The sequence below is a fragment of the Heptranchias perlo genome, chromosome 6 (assembly GCF_035084215.1).
Source record: "Heptranchias perlo isolate sHepPer1 chromosome 6, sHepPer1.hap1, whole genome shotgun sequence".
Classification (NCBI taxonomy): Eukaryota; Metazoa; Chordata; class Chondrichthyes; order Hexanchiformes; family Hexanchidae; genus Heptranchias; species Heptranchias perlo.
Window position 1 is genome coordinate 30,459,835 of NC_090330.1, and position 17,512 is coordinate 30,477,346.

The 17,512-nt window shown below is 41.7% G+C and overlaps 1 protein-coding gene across 3 annotated transcripts in view; it reads left to right on the plus strand.

Annotated features, from left to right (window-relative positions):
* The first annotated feature begins 339 nt into the window (after positions 1-339).
* Positions 340-17,512, plus strand: part of atp8a2 (ATPase phospholipid transporting 8A2) — a 450,298-nt gene continuing 433,125 nt past the window's right edge. For all 3 annotated transcript variants that reach the window (XM_067986025.1, XM_067986027.1, XM_067986028.1), the window contains exon 1: positions 340-567. In XM_067986025.1, coding sequence (XP_067842126.1) covers positions 525-567 — 43 coding nt within the window. In that variant the 5' untranslated portion in view covers positions 340-524. The remainder of the gene's footprint in view (positions 568-17,512) is intronic.

Sequence of the window (17,512 nt, forward strand, 5' to 3'; positions counted from 1 at the left end):
TGTTTGCATGGATTATGTCTCCCTCGTGGATGTTTTGGAATTAACCCGAATGACCCCGCCAGCTTTGGTTAGGCTGGAGGACAAAATCACATCTTGAATTTTAAAAATAGAAACTCTCGGGGTATATTTGTTACGCATAACTGAATAACCTGGATTACATGGGATTGTACTAACCAAATCTGTGCAGCTTCCTGGAGTGCTCTTTTATTTATACACATTTTTTATTTATAATAATCCAATGTAAATAAACAGGAAAATGACAGAACAGATGACTGTTCCACTGATAATCCCTTTTAGCTGTCTATCAATTGCTAAATGCTCTTTCTCTGTGCTCTCCCCACTCGCGGTTGTCCAATAATGATGCGCCGGTCCCATCAGAGACATGGTGCAGCGGCTTGGCTCCGTGGATCCAGCCATTAGCCGAGGAGAGGAAGCGCCACAAAGAGCCCACTTCAAGAGGAGACGAGCATGCCGCTGACGGCCAGCACCAGCAGCCGACCTCGCCTCGCTGCCGCCGCATCAAGATGTCTTTCCCGAGGAAATCAAAAAAAATCCACTCGTCAGGAGGTGAGTGGGGGAAAAAAAAAATCGAAGTGGGTGGGGCATTTTTCATCTGACAGAGCAGGAATCAATTGAATCGTAATGGCTCACGTTTCGTGTGTCTCCGTTTTTAAAAAAAAAGTATTTGCGTTTGATCGAAGAGGTCGAGCAGAGATGCTTCACCCCGAGCCCCCGCCTCCCACCATGCCTGCCCTTGTTTCTTATTACCCTTGCTTGCTAGCTACCTACCGATCGCCTTGGGTGGCCATTGATTCGCCCAGTGTTTGTGGGTTGGGTCCGAGCGCAGGGATCATCAGCCAGCTGACATCCTACCTGTTTATTGCAAGAGATATTCCGTGTGTTTGACAAATGGCACTTTTGACAGAAATGCTTTGAAATGGTGCAGTGCGTATGTGTGAGTACCGGAGACCCCTCCTGTCAGCCTTAAAAAGACTCGACTTTGATCCACTTCTGCTGCCTTCAGGTCACATACAACCCCTCCTCCCCTTCCATCTGTTGTTATCTTCTCGGTTTCATTTCTACGCCAGGTTTTGTTCCTACTTGCCTTGATTTGTACCTGCTTTGTTTGGTGTTCGTGCAGTTTTTTTGATACCACGGACATGTTTTGTAAGCACATGTCCTAGTTTATAAAATAAACTGGTTTTTGCATCCTGAGCCAAATGTCATCGTACTTCTCGGTCAGCATCATGTCTTTGCAGCTGATGAAGTAGCCTGTTTTTAGATGCAACCTCTTCATGAAAAGGCAGTTATTTGTACTGTATTTGCAATCAGCGAATAAGGTCGAATCAGGGAAAAATGGTAAAAAGTTAAAATTAAAAGCACTTTATCTGAATGCACGAAGCATTCGTAACAAGATAGAGAAATTAATGGCACAAATAGAGATAAATGGGTTTGATCTAATAGCCATTACAGAGACGTGGTTGCAAGGTGACCAAGGTTGGGAACTAAATATTCCAGGCTACTTGATGTTTCTAAAAGATAGACAAAATGGAAAAGGAGGGGTTGTAGCCCTGATAATAATGGATGACATACAGACAGTCGTGAGGAAGTATCTTCGCTCGGAAGATCAGGAAGTAGAATCAGTATGGGTGGAGATAAGAAATAACAAGGGGCAGAAAACACTGGTGGGAGTATTTTATAGGCCCCCGAACAGTAGCTATACTGTTAGACAGAGTATTAATCAAGAAATAATTGGAGCTTGTAACAAAGGTAAGGTAATAATCGTGGGGGACTTCTATTTCATATAACTGGACAAATCAAATTGGCGAAGGTAGTGTGGAAGACAAGTTCATGGAATGCATTCAAGACAGTTTCCTGGAACAATACGTCCAACCAACGTGGAACCAACCAAGGAACAGGCTATTTTCGATCTTGTCTTGTGTAATGAGACAGGGTTAATTAGTAATCTCATTGTAGGGGCTCCTCTGGGGAAGAGTGATCATAATATGATAGACTTTCACATTGAGTTTGAGAGTGAAGTACTTAAGTCTGAAACTAGAGCCTTAAATTTAAATAAAGCCAATTACATTGTTATGAAGGGCGTATTGGCTAAGGTAGATTGGGAAATTGGAGTAAAAGGTATGACAGTGGATAAGCAATGGCAAACATTTAAAGAAATATTTCATAATTCTCAACGAATATACATTCCATTGAGCAATAAAAACTCTACATGAAAAGTGAACCATCCGTGGCTAACTAAAGAAGTTAAGGATAGTATTAGATTAAAAGAAGAGGCTTATAATGTTGCCAAGAAGAGTAGTAAGCCTAAGGATTGGGAGAGTTTTAGAAACCAGCAAAGGATGAGCAAAAAATTAATAAAGAGGGAGACAATAGAATATGAGAGTAAACTGGCAAGAAATATAAAAACAGATTTTAAGAGCTTCTAAAAGTATGTAAAAAGGAAGAGAGTAGTGAAAGTAAACTTGGGTCCCTTAGAGGCTGAGACAGGAGAAATTATAATGAGGAATAAGGAAATGGCAGAGACGTTAAACAAATATTTTGTATCTGTCTTCACAGTAGAAGACACAAATAGTGGGGAACCAAGGGGCCGAGATTCGTTCATGGGATGTGGACATAGCTGGCAAGGCCAGCATTTATTTCCCATCCCTAATTGCCCTTGAGAAGGTGGCGGTGAGCCGCCGCATTGAACCGCTGCAGTCCGTGTGGTAACTTGTTAAAGTAATTAAGATTAATAAAGAAAAAGTACTGGAGAAATTAAGGGGACTAAAAGCTGATAAATCCCCTGGACCTGATGGGCTACATCCTAGAGTTCTAAAAGAGGTGGCTGAAGAGATAGTGGATGCATTGATTATCATCTTTCAAAATTCTCTATATTCTAGAATGGCCCCAGTGAATTGGAAGGTAGCAATCATAACTCCACTATTCAAGAAAGGAGGGAGAGAGACAACGGGGAACTACAGGCCAGTTAGCCTGACATCAGTTGTCGGGAAAATGCTGGAATCCATTATAAAGGACGGGGCACTTAGATCATAATATGATTAGGCAGAGTCGACATGGTTTTATGAAAGGGAAATTGTGTTTGACAAATTTATTAGAGATTTTTGAGAGTAACTAGCAGGGTAGATAAAGCGGAACCAGAGGACGTAGCATATTTGGATTTTCAAAAGGCATTCGATAAGGTGCCACACGAGGTTGTTACACAAGATAAGCGCTCGTGGGGTTGGAGGTAATATGTTAGCATGGATGGAGGATTGGTTAACGGACAGAAAACAGAGTAGGAATAAACGGGTCATTTTCAGATTGGCAGGCTGTAACTAGTGGGGGCCGCAAGGATCAGTTCGTGGGCCTCAGGTATTTACAATCTATATTGATGACTTAGATGAAGGGACTGAGTGTAATGTATCCAAGTTTGCTGATGGTACAAAGTTAGGTGGGAAAGTAAGCTGTGAGGAGGACACAGAGTCAGCAAAGGATTAAGTGAGTGGGCAGGAAGGTGGCAGATGGAGTATAATGTGGGGAAATGTGAGGTTATTGACTTTGGTAGGAAGAATAGAAAAACAGAATATTTTTTAAATGGTGAGAAACTGTGTTAAATGTTGGTGTTCAGAGGGATTTGGGTGTTTATGTACCCAAAACACAGAAAGTAAACATGTAGGTACAGCAAGCAATTAGGAAGGCAAATGGTATGTTGACCTTTATTGCAAGGGGGTTGGAGTACAAGAGAAAGGAAGTCTTGCTACAGTTGTACAGGGCTTTGGTGAGACTACACCTGGTGTATTGTGTGCAGTTTTGGTCTCCTTGCCTAAGGAAGGGCATACTTACCTCAGAGGCGGTGCAACGAAGGTTTGCTAGATTGATTCCTGGGATGAGAGGATTGTCCGATGAGGAGAGACTGAATAAAATGGGCCCATGTTCTCTGGGATTTAGAAGAATGAGAGGTGATCTCATTGAAACATATAAAATTCTTAGATGGCTTGACAGGGTAGCTGCTGAGAGGCTGTTTCCCCTGGCTGGAGAGTCTAGAATTAGGGGGCATAGTCTCCGGTTAAGAGGTCGACCATTTAGGACTGAGATGAGGAGAAATTTCTTCACTCAGAGGGTGGTGAATCTTTGAAATTCTGAACTCCAGAGGGCTGTGGATGCTGAGTCGTTGAGTATATTCAAGGCTGAGAATAGATTTTTGGACTCTAAGGGATATGGGGATTGGGCAGGAAAGTGGAGTTATAGAATCATAGAATCGTTACAGCACAGAAGGAGGTCATTCGACCCATCGAACCTATGCCGGCTCTTTGTAAGAGCCATCCATTCGTCCCGTTTTCCCCGCTCTTTCCCTGTAGCCCTGCAAATTTTTTCCCTTCAAATATTTATCCAATTCCTTTTTGAAAGCCACGACTGAATCTGCATCTACCACCCTTTCAGGCAATGCATGTCACATCATAATGAGTTGGGGTCGAAGATCATCCATGATCTTATTGAATGGCAGAGCAGGCTCGAGGGGCCACATGGCTTACTCCTGCTCCTATTCCTTATGTTCTTATGGCAATGCAATCAGGCTGAACCCTAGGGGGTGATTTTAAACCACAAGAGCGGGTGGGAGTTAAAAACAGATGTTTTTTGGGTCGTGACCGCAACTCGGCTTTATTTCCGGGTTTAACGTCGGCGCGGAAAAGTACAGTCTTCCCACTGGGAATGCAAAGTCCGAAAATTTTACAGTTGCGACCCAAAAAAACAACTATTTTCAACCCCTACCCTACCCCAACCCACCTGTTCTTCGGGTTTAAAATCACCCCCTTAGTGCCGGAAAATTGAATTATGAGGAAAGAGTAGAGAAACTTCGGCGATTTATCCTTGAAAGAATGTAACTGGCAGGGACTTTCTAAAGGCTTATATAAAACAGTAAATGGTGTAGAAAAGGTAAAATCAGAACACTTCTTTAAGCTATGTCATGAAAGTAGGACAAAAGGGGCACAGGTTCAAACTTGTGAAGGGCAAGTTAAGGGTGCATAATGGGAAGTTAGTCATACGAAGAGCAGTTAACCTCTGGGTACAGTAATGGAGGCAAAACCCTGAGTTAATGATATGATGGGATTATAGTTTTTTTGAGATGGGTGAGCTAAAATGGGCCTAATGATCTTCCTTGTCTATACTTATCTTGTGAGGATTCAATTTTGTATTGGCATTTTGTAGTATTGCTCCTCTATGTGGTGATTACAAAGCTTGTCATAATTGTTGATCTAGAGATTTAATTAGCATTTCCAGACTTTTTAATTAGGAATCATTATATCAAAAAAAGGGTTTTCATGAGTCCAATTGAAGGACTTAGTTCAAAATACATGTTGAAGGATTCAATGGCACCATTACCAATGAGCTGAGATTGCTAACTCTGAATCACAGGGGAAATCCACATCCTACCCTTAATGTGGTTTCAGTCCTTCCTCCTTGGATGTTTTTCTCCATTCCCTTTTTGACTTAACAACCACAGTGTTAATTTTCTTCCAAGCTAGGTGACACATTAGTGGCTTGCTACTGATGTATGTCTGTTAATAATAGGGATGATTGTGAGCACATGGAGTCTGTTGCAAACTGCAGTAAACCCCATTTGAACAGTCTCAACTGCAAGAAACCAGCTGTGCAGAATAATAGATTGGTGTGGTATAAAGGTGTAATAATATACTTTGAATTTTCAGCTGGTTAATTTGATTACTGTCTGATTTTTTTTTTTGGTTGGTTCACAAACAAGGGAATGGGGAGTAAAGTTGGGTACAAAATTTTCTGTTTAAATTTTATTGCTGAAGTCCATGTCTTTTACCAAAAGGGGGGAGGGATGGGATGTTATTTTGCAGAGCTATGACGTATAGTCTACAGATCCAGTCATAGCATTTTCATCCGTCCATCAATTTTGTTCAGAGTGATTTTTATTATAAAATCAGGGTAAATGTCCCGATTGGAATGTGATCTACCTGCATTCAAAGAACAATGTAGGTTAACGAGTTTATTACAAAAAGAAACATTGAGCTGCACACACACAGGTACTATCATGCCCACTGGCATGAAAGGCAGATGTTAGGCCTATTTTTTTTTTAAGGTAGCAAAAATGACAAACTGCAGTCGAGTTTGATGTCGATTGTGGATAAAGTTATGGAAATCCTTATTAAAGATAAGAATATGGAGCATCTGGATAGAAATAAAATAATAAAAAATAGGCATTATGGGATAATTAGGAGGAGGGTTTTCCTGTCTAATTTACTGGTTTTCTTTTGAGGGTGTGACAAAGGAGCTTGAAAGGGATAAGTGGTGTACTTGGATTTCATTAAGGCTTTTAATGCAGTTCTTCTGGAAAGGCTGAAACTGAAAATAAAGCTTGAATCAGAGTTAATAATTCCAATACATTTTTATTTCAAAATATATTTATATTGGGTCTATATTGATAATTGTGTATAATTATACTGATATACTTGTCAAGCAAGTGGATATATATTAATATACCAGCAGATCCCTGGTACTAATCATGGTATGTTTTATAATGGCCTTAACCCACAAAATTCACATTGCCTTATTAGTTCATCTCGTGGATTTATATGGGGTGGAAATTACTGTGCCGTTCAGCCCATTATGATTGTTGTAGTTCTTCTCCTAAACCTATCCAATTCAATTTCTCTTCCCTTTCCCCATCTTATATTCTTCCTTTTGGAATACTTATCCAATTATCCTTTAAATGTTATAAACTCTGCCTCAATAGTCATTGTGATAAAGTATTCCATGTCCTTATAACCTTTTGTGTGAAAACATTTCTTCTAACTGCCCCTTTCAATCTTTTAATGTTATTCCTGGGTCTTTGGCAAATCAGTAACAAATCATTGGAAATATTCTTTCACTGTTTACCCTTTCAATACTTTTCATAATTTGAGAACCTCATTCGATCCCCCTTAACCATCTCTTTTCCAGTGAAAAAGACACAATTCTTTGAGCCTTTCTTCACAAACATGAAAAACTTGGCATTTATTTTTGTATCTTTTATGTCCTCAAGATGTCCCAAAGCTCTTCACAGCCAATTTAATTACTTTTGAAATGTAGTCACTGACTTTGTAGGTAAATGTGGCAAACAGTTTATGCACAGCAAGATGCCACAAACAGCAATGAGCAGGCCGAATCTGCTAAGCATTAGTTTAGCTCATTTGGTAGCAGTCTTGCCTTTGAGTCAGATGGTTGTGCATTCGGGCCCCACTCTAGAATGAGCACATCATCTAGTCTGATATTTTAGTACAGTAGTGAGGAAGTGCTGCATTATTGGAGGCGCTGGCTTCCAGCTGAGGTGTTAAACCGAGGCCCTGTCTTTCTTTTCAAGTGGATGTAAAAGATCCCATGGCACTATTAGAAGAAGAGCAGGATGTTCTCATCTCCTGGGCAATATTCGTCCCTCAACCAATGTTGGCAAAACAAATCAACTGGCCATTTATCTCATTTGCTATTTGTGTGACCTTGCTATGCACAAATGGCTGCTGCATTTGCTTTGATAACAATGACTACACTTCAAGCGTAATTTATTGGCTGTAAAGCACTTGGATATTCTGGAGATGTGCAAGGTGCTTTATAAGTGCAAGTTCTTTTAACCTGCATCTGCCGCCTAATGGTATCAGCATGTTATGAACAAAAGTTCTGTAATCTGATTGGCGGAAGGGGCTGCACAACACCAGAGTACTCAGTTACAGAATTTTAAAAATAAATACTGCTTTTAATTTTATGAACATATTTTTATTTAATATTGAGTAAAATAACCAAAATCTTTTTGCCAAAAGTAAGTCACATTTTTCTGTATTGCCTTGTAAATCATATAAAAATGAACTTTTTGTCTCATGGGATACTCTTTTCATGCTGCTAATATGCACAAAATAAACATGATTTCTTAATATCCTTGAAATTAATTTTCAGTTTTTCTACTGTGCTATTTTAAATTCCTACCCTCAATACATTATAGAATGATGACAATTGTGCTACTTGGAGTATTCTGCTGCTAACAACTTGGACATGCTAGCTCTATCAGGTACACAGTCTGACTTAGCATGTCTTCATCAACATTCTGTCTGTTAATTTATCTCGACTGCTTACAGCAGAAGGGTATAACCTGTAACTGCTGATTTGGACTGTGTCAGGAATATGGTGAAGTATGAAAACGTGAAGTAGAGGCCCAGGCCCAGAGGTTAAAATAGGGTTGAGCAGGTTGGGGCCAGGAGCCATGCATCATTTGGAGTCGGCAGGCAGGGAGTGAATGCGGGCTGATGATAATAATGTAGAGGCTTATCAGGAGAAAAAAGTTGAGGTCAGAGGGGATTAGCAGCACACATGAACAAACATCAAAAAAGCTGGAACGGAGGGATATGATGCGTGCATGCACAGAAAATGTAGCACCTGGTATTGAGGAGCAGAGATCATGTGTGCTCCAGAAATAAAGATAGTTGAGGGAGGTCCTGAGCGGGCAATTGATGGTCTCGATAAAATGACCCATTTCCTGAAATGCAGCAAAAGCCAACCCAATGTCCTTGAGAGAGGAGCAGGCTTACCCCTGGCTGAAAATTGTTGGAGGCATATTTAAGATAGCACAATTAATATGGGTATCTTTAAGAAAGAGAAGAAAGAACGTGCATTTATGTAATGACTTTTCACAACTCCAGGACGTTACAAAGCTACAGCCATTGAAGTACCTTTTGAAGTATTGATACAGTTGTGTAATGTAACATTTGTTGATTTTTTTTCCCCCCCCCCCAACTAAATTTTGATTTATGCTAGAAATTTGACTACAATATTCATTGGTTCTTGATAGCAAGTAGCTGAAAGGATTTTCAAAAAATATTTTGAGCAATTGAATTGGTTTGCTGTCTCCTCCTTGTTCGTTTATTTGTAGCTGCTTGATTTAGTTTTCTACCTGCTTGCTGTTTGTTCATTGGTATCTTTTCTACCTGAGTAATACTTCAGATGTTGTTCAGTTAAGTTTTCTGTTGCTTTCTTATGAATATGATTGAGCTAATTAAGCAAGTATTATGTGCACTTTGCATGTGTGACATTCTGACTAGTGAAAGACAGACCTTTTTGGGCTTTCAGCTAAATTCTCTGTTAATCACCTTTGTAAGTGGTTTGGGGAAAACATTTGGATAAATATCTATATCAGAATAGGACTGAAAGCTATAAAATAGGTGCAGATGATCAAATCATCTTTCAGAGCAGAATAGTTTGTGTGCTGCTGGGATCATAGATGAGCTGCCTAAATGTTGAAATTTTGCTCTTGTTTCCTTTGTGGTCAGGGAGATTTCACAGAAGGGTGACCTGTGGTTGGTTATTTCCTTTTGGGAATCCAATGGGTTGGGTAGAACTCATGATCCAGCAAGTAGTTCATCATCTATTAAGGGCTTGGCCTTTTCCGATTCCACACTTGCTTTTCTTGTATTCTCATTTTTCTTTTATCATTCTGTATGACAGTTATAGTGCTTGTAGTAACGTCGTCTTCACATGTTTTGCTGTTTATTAACAGCAACAGATTGTAGGACGTTGACTTTAAACAACCCAGATGATACAATGCAAAAGGAGTGTGGTGTGTGGAAATCCCCTTTGACGATATTAATCTGTTCTTTCAACTTCCATGAAAGATTGTCTCTTTGAACTCTGCGGAGGAGCCTACCAGGTTCAGATGTCCAACAAAGCAAATGGATCTATGGCTTGGCACATCATATTCTTGTAACTTATTTGTTGAGTTACTTTCTGCCGTAATGAAATGGATACAGTAGTCAACCAAGTGGAAGTATAGACTATTAAAATGTTGTTAGCAATAGAACTGTAACCTACATTATTTCTATCTAGAGCCAAGTGCACTATTTCTGTGGAAAGTAAGCTTTACTTGAAAAATTACTGTGAAAAGACTATCATGTCACGTATTCACTCTGACTGGATAGTACAGTGGATTAGAATAGTGTCTGTGCTGCCCAGACAAGAATTATTGGTAATTATATAGTGCCTTTTAATGTAGAAAATGTCTGGAGGTGTTTGATAGAAGATGAGCAAAATGGAACCTGAGCCTTTTGATGGAGACTTAGGAGAGGTGACTGAAATCATGTTTGAAAATATTATTTTTTTAAATTCGTTCATGGAATGTGGGCGTCGCTGGCAAGGCCAGCATTTATTGCCCATCCCTAATTGCCCTTGAGAAGGTGGTGGTGAGCCGCCTTCTTGAACCGCTGCAGTCCGTGTGGTGAAGGCTGTCCCACAATGCTGTTAGGAAGGGAGATCCAGGATTTTGACCCAGCGATGATGAAGGAACGGCGATATATTTCCAAGTCGGGATGGTGTGTGACTTGGAGGGGAACGTGCAGGTGGTGGTGTTCCCATGTGCCTGCTGCCCTTGCTTTCTGGGTGGTAGAAGTCGCGGGTTTGGGAGGTGCTGTTGAAGAAGCCTTGGCGAGTTGCTGCAGTGCATCCTGTGGATGGTACACACTGCAGCCACAGTGCACAGGTGGTGAAGGGAGTGAATGTTTAGGGTGGTGGATGGGGTGCCAATCAAGCTGGCTGCTTTGTCCTGGACGGTGTTGAGCTTCTTGTGTTGTTGGAGCTGCACTCATCCAGGCAAGTGGAGAGTATTCCATCACACTCCTGACTTGTGCCTTGTAGATGGTGGAAAGGCTTTGGGGAGTTAGGAGGTGAGTCACTCGCCGCAGAATACCCAGCCTCTGACCTGTTCTTGTAACCACAGTATTTATATGGCTGGTCCAGTTAAGTTTCTGGTCAATGGTGACCCCCAGGATGTTGATGGTGGGGGATTCGGCGATGGTAATGCTGTTGAATGTCAAAGGGAGGTGGTTAGATTCTCTCTTGTTGGAGATGGTTGTTGCCTGGCACTTGTCTGGCGCGAATATTACTTGCCACTTATCAGCCCAAGCCTGGATGTTGTCCAGGTCTTGCTGCATGCGGGCACGGACTGCTTCATTATCTGAGGGGTTGCGAATGGAACTGAACACTGTGCAATCATCAGCGAACATCCCCATTTCTGACCTTATGATGGAGGGAAGGTCATTGATGAAGCAGCTGAAGATGGTTGGGCCCAGAACACTGCCCTGAGGAACTCCTGCAGCAATGTCCTGGGGCTGAGATGATTGGTCTCCAACAACCACTACCATCTTCCTTTGTGCTAGGTATGACTCCAGCCACTGGAGAGTTTTCCCCCTGATTCCCATTGACTTCTATTTTACTAGGGCTACTTGGTGCCACACTTGGTCAAATGCTGCCTTGATGTCAAGGGCAGTCACTCTCATGTCACCTCTGGAATTCAGCTCCTTTGTCCATGTTTGGACCAAGGCTGTAATGAGGTCTAGAACTGAGTGGTCCTGGCGGAACCCAAACTGAGCATCGGTGAGCAGGTTATTGGTGAGTAAGTGCCGCCTGATAGCACTGTCAACGACACCTTCCATCACTTTGCTGATGATTGAGAGTAGACTGACGGGGTGGTAATTGGCCAGATTGGATTTGTCCTGCTTTTTGTGGACAGGACATACATGGGCAATTTTCCACATTGTCTGGTAGATGCCAATGTTGCAGCTGTACTGGAATGGCTTGGCTAGAGGCACGGCTCGTTCTGGAGCACAAGTCTTCAGCACCACAGTTGGGATGTTGTCGGGCCCATAGCCTTTGCTGTAACCAGTGGACTCAGCCGTTTCTTGATTTCACATGGAGTGAATCGAATTGGCTGAAGACTGGCTTCTGTGATTGTGGGGATATCGGGAGGAGGCCGAGACGGATCATCCACTCGACACTTCTGGCTGAAGATGGTTGCAAACGCTTCAGCCTTGCCTTTTGCACTCACGTGCTGGACTCTGCCATCATTGAGGATGGGGATGTTTACAGAGCCTCCTCCTCCCGTTAGTTGTTTAATTGTCCACCACCATTCACGACTGGATGTGGCAGGACTGCAGAGCTTTGATCTGACCCGTTGGTTGTGGAATCGCTTAACTCTGTCTATAGCATGTTGCTTCCGCTGTTTAGCATGCATGTAGTCCTGAGTTGTAGCTTCATCAGGATGGCACCTCATTTTTAGGTACGCCTGGTGTTGCTCCTGGCATGCTCTTCTACACTCCTTATTGAACCAGGGTTGATCCCCTGGCTTGTTGGTAATGGTAGAGTGAGGAATATGCCGGCTCATGAGGTTACAGATTGTGCTGGAATACAATTCTACTGCTGCTGATGGCCAACGCGCCTCATGGATGCCCAGTTTTGAGCTGCTAGATCTGCTCTGAATCTATCCCATTTAACACGGTGATAGTGCCACACAACACGTTGGATGGTGTCCTCAGTGCGAAGACGGGACTTCGTCTCCACGAGGACTGTGCGGTGGTCACTCCTACCAATACTGTCATGGACAGATGCATCTGCGACAGGTAGATTGGTGAGGATGAGGTCAAGTAAGTTTTTCCCTCGTGTTGGTTCGCTAGCCGCAGGCCCAGTCTGGCAGCTATGTCCTTCAGGACTCGGCCAGCTTGGTCAGTTGTGGTGCTACCGAGCCACTCTTGGTGATGGACATTGAAGTTCCCCACCCAGAGTACATTCTGTGCCCTTGCTACTCTCAGTGCAAGTGGTGCTCAACATGGAGGAGGACTGATTCATCAGCTGAGGGAGGGCGATAGGTGGTAATCAGCAGGAGGTTTCCTTGCCCATGTTTGACCTGATTACATAAGATTTCATGGGGTCCGGAATCAATGTTGAGCACTCCCAGGGCCACACCCTCCTGACTGTATATAACTGTACCACCACCTCTGGTGGGTCTGTCCTGCCGGTGGGACAGGACATACCCCGGGATGGTGATGGAAGAGTCTGGGATGGCCTTTAAAGGTGAGGAGAGAAGTAGTGAAGGGTAGGGTTTTAGGGAGGAAGTTTCAGAGAGAGGGCTGAATGTTGTGACACCAGGGAGATGCACAGAAAGCCAAGTCAGACAGATGGAATGTTAGTCTCCCTCCTGGCTGAATTAGTCTTGAATGAAAGTTTGAGATGATTTGTGCCTACTTTCATAAAATCATAGAAAGTTTCTACTGGACTTAGGTTCACTGTATGAAACTGATTAAGATTTTAATTGGTGACAAATGTAACTGATTATTTAAAGGTATCTGGACTGATAAAATGGATGGACTAAGGAGATGGAATTTATTGTGAGTAAAAGTAAGTAATGAACATTGGAACAGGAAAAACAAACCATGCTTATAGTTAATAGGTTCCCATTAGAAATGATGTGGAGATGCCGGTGATGGACTGGGGTTGACAATTGTAAACAATTTTACAACACCAAGTTATAGTCCAGCAATTTTATTTTAAATTCACAAGCTTTCGGAGGCTTCCTCCTTCCTCAGGTGAACGATGTGAAAGTTTTGAAGTTGTGTCTTGAACCAGACGGGTCAGTTTGTGAAATTTTGTGCCTCACCTGCTTCAAACTGATACAATAAAGATCAATTGTCTCACATCGTTCACCTGAGGAAGGAGGAAGCCTCCGAAAGCTTGTGAATTTAAAATAAAATTGCTGGACTATAACTTGGTGTTGTAAAATTGTTTACAATTCCCATTAGAAAGGAAGGGGAAATAAAAACAGAAAAGTTGGGAAACGTACGGCAGGCCAGTTAGCACCTGTGGAGAGAGTGATCAATGTTTCGGATATGTATCTTTCTTCAAAACTGCACAATTAGAGGTGGACACATACATTATAGATCAGGAAAGAGTGGAGCGGGAAAAAACAAACTCTTTTGGATTTCTGATTTTTTTTTGATGAAAGTGCTTTGCAATTGAGTTGTTTTGAAACACAGGTTTTAAAAGGGGGAAGTCACAGGGTTTGAAGTTGTGTATTGAACCAGACGGGTCAGTTTGTGAAATTTTGTGCCTCACCTGCTTCAAACTGATACAATAAAGATCAATTGTCTCAATCCAGGGTCATTAACAAGGATGGCCCCAATCATGGATAGGAGGTCAGTGCCTCAGCCCTCCCCTTGGTTGAGGAAGCAAAGGGCTACATGGGCACTGTCCCTTGTTTTAAGCAAGGACCAGATAAGGTATGGCATATTAATGTCCCATTAACGAACTATGCCGGAGCTCAGTCCTCAAAGTTAGCTGTCTTATCACTGGTAAGGAGGGTCCTGTTGAATAAACATCTTCAAGGTTTTAATTAGGTTTGTTTTCCTAGCTATTTGCGGGCATTCAGTTTAACTACTGATTCCATATTGTGTGGCCATTTTAACTGAAATTTTACCCTATTTTTAGAAAACAAGTCAAGCAATTTACAGGACATTTCCTGTACAGAGTTGTGCATGTGTGGAATAGAATCCCAGGTAGCAGTTAATGCTTTGTCAGTTGGCTCCTTTAAGAAAAAAGCTGGATAAATATTGGATTGGGGTGGGGTATAAGGTCATAGGGATAAGAATAGATAGAAATGTTCAAATGCTCTACTGTATACTTTGGTTCCTGGACCTGTCATCTGTGGAAAGCAGTCTTCCAGTACTGAAAAATGTGGATTGTTACATTGTTGATATTTACTTGATAGGGTGTCAGGAAGAAATTTTTGTAGAACTTTTTCTTTTTAGGAGTTTAAGTGAGTCTGATAGAGCCCTTGAGCAAATTGATCCCTGAAAGAAACTGTTTTGATCGCCAAGGAATTTGGATTTTTCTTTCATGCTTTCTTATCTTCTAAATCGGCTACCTCAGTCACAAAGGCGAAATGAATGGTTGGCACGGGGATGGTAGAGATGTAGGTGCTTTGTCGGGGCAGAGGGGAGGGTGTTTGCATTTGCATCTCCTCATGCTGTGCTTGACTTTCAAATGGAAAAGGTTGCATTCCCCAGCACTGACATCACTCACCTTGAGGAATGCAAAATGGTAAATTTAAAATAATGTAATATATTTGGTTTTCCAAAGGCAGTAGGTAGAATCAGTGGATGTCACTGCCCAGTACATAGTTTTATTTTTAGTAAATCGCATGCTTTGCACAAAACAGTTGATGGAGAGAATTAGTTTTACTGTATGCTGAAGTTATCAGACCAGATTGACTTTGAAAACAGTCAGTTTGTTTTGAAATCTAAGGCAAGTAGAGGCATGAGCTGAGGCGTTGACTGATAGGGATGACGGGCATGAAACCTGTACACTGCTCTATTACAGTGTGTGTGAAGATGTCTAGAATGGAGTTGTTTTGTTACGTGTGTATTTAGTACTACCTGTATTGTGAATTGGAAGCAAAAATAAATTGTTGTATGTAGACATCAAACGGGGATCAATAGTGCCATGTAAGTTTTAACGATGTGTTTGCACCTCTGGGATTTAGGTCAAACTGACCTGATTAAGGTCTCCTGCGAATCCTCTGGGTAAAAGCCTCTCTTAATATTCTACATGTTTTCACCTTTGACTAATCGTCTTAAAGGAATGCAAGTTAACTATGTGAGTGGCTGTTAGTAGTTGCAATGTTTCATTCTGTTACCCCATGGTAACGCTTTTATTGTACTATTTCAGTCAGCTTGTATTACTGTTAAATATTGGGCCTGCTTCAAAATTTTAGAAGAAAACTGTAAACAGTCTCCATAATAATGTTATGATGATATCAAGACTCCAGAGGTTAGGTCCTGTTGTAGTTGATTTCCAGGAAAGTCTTGGCATAGAATTATGTGCAGTTGTGACCTCAGCACACTTCAAAGATAGATCATAGTCAAATCTCACTCTGCTTGCAACATACTTTAAAGGCCGAAGAATAGAGGTTTGCACTATAAGTTTACAACCAGCAAACTCACTGAGCAGCAACAGTGACTAGCAGAATTCTTTTATTTGTAAAGTATTTGTTCATAGGAGTATTAAAGTGAATGTTGAATTTGATTGATGTTTCTCTTTGTACCTAATGGTAGCATCCAACACACTGTAGTCAAAGCAAAGTGCAGTGCAGAGCTATCATCAAGCTGCATTGAAATTACAGCACAGAAACAGGACATTTGGCCCAACTGGTCTATGCCGGGGCTTATGCTTCACACGAGCCTCTTCCCTCCCTACTTCATCTAACCCGATCAGGATACCCTTCTATTCCTTTCTCGCTCATGTGCTAATCTAGCTTCCCCTTAAATGCATCGATGCTATTTGCCTCAACTACTCCTTGTGGTAGCGCATTCCACATTCTTATCACTCTTTGAGTAAAGAAGTTTCTCCTGAATTCCATACTGGATTTATTAGCAACTATTTTATGTTTATGACTTCTAGTTTTGGACTCCCCCACAAGTGGAAACATTTTCTCTGTCTCCCCGATCAAACCCTATCATCATCTTAAAAACCTCTATCAGGTCACCCCTCAGCCTTTTTTCTGGAGAAAAGAGCCATTACACGTTCAGCCTTTCCTGATAAGCATATCCTCTCAGTTCTGGTATCATCCTTGTGAAACTTGTTTGCACCCCTCCAATGCCTCCACATCCTTTCTATAATATGGAGGCCAGAACTGTGCAGTCACCCCAACAAAGTGGATCAGCCTCAACCTCAGAAGAACATGCCCCCTTCTTCACCATTGTGACATTTCCACTCCGTGTTCTCTAGTTAAAAGGGGATAGCAATTAAAGTAGCTGTACAAATAGCAGAGAAATGGCATTGGTTCGCAGGGAAAACAATATACCACCAACGTTTTAAAATGAGCTGCCGCTCCTAACTGGTCCAACCTTCAGTAGTTGCCTTTGTATTTCTGCTTAGTTGCATATTCAGGCACATAGGCATATGTTAGTGTCAACACAAAATACAAACGTTTTGTACAATGTGAAATGTATTCATTTAAAACAATACCAGAGTAGATAATGAAGTTGATTTTACATTAACGGAATAAGTTTTGTAAAAACACTAAATATTTCACAGCCACACATGGAAAGGTTCTTTTGAGAAACCTTGCCATGTACAATATAAAACCACAATTCATATAAAAGTCTAAAATTATACACATTTCTGCATTATACATAAGAACAAGAAATAGGAGCAGGCGTAGGCCACATGGCTCCTTGACCATTCAATAAGATCATGGCTGATCTTTGACCTCAACTCCACTTCCCTGCCCGATCCCCATATCCCTCGATTCCCCTCAAGACCAAAAATCTGTATCTCAGCCTTGAATATATTCAATGACTCAGCATCCACAGTCCACTGGGGTAGAGAATTCCAAATGTTCACAACCCTCTTGGTGAAGAAATTCTTCTGCATCTCAGTCTTAAATGGCCGACCCCTTATCCGGCGACTATACCCCCTAGTTTTAGACTCTCCAGCCATGGAAAACAACCTCTCAGCATCTACCCTGTTAAGCCCCCTCATAATCTTATATGTTTCAATGAGATCACCTCTCATTCTTCTAAACTCCAGAGAGTATAGGCCCATTCTACTCCACCTCGCCTCTTGGGACAACCCTCTCAACCCAGGAATTAATCTAGTGAACCTTCGCTGCATCGCCTCTAAGGCAAGTATATTCTTCCTTAGA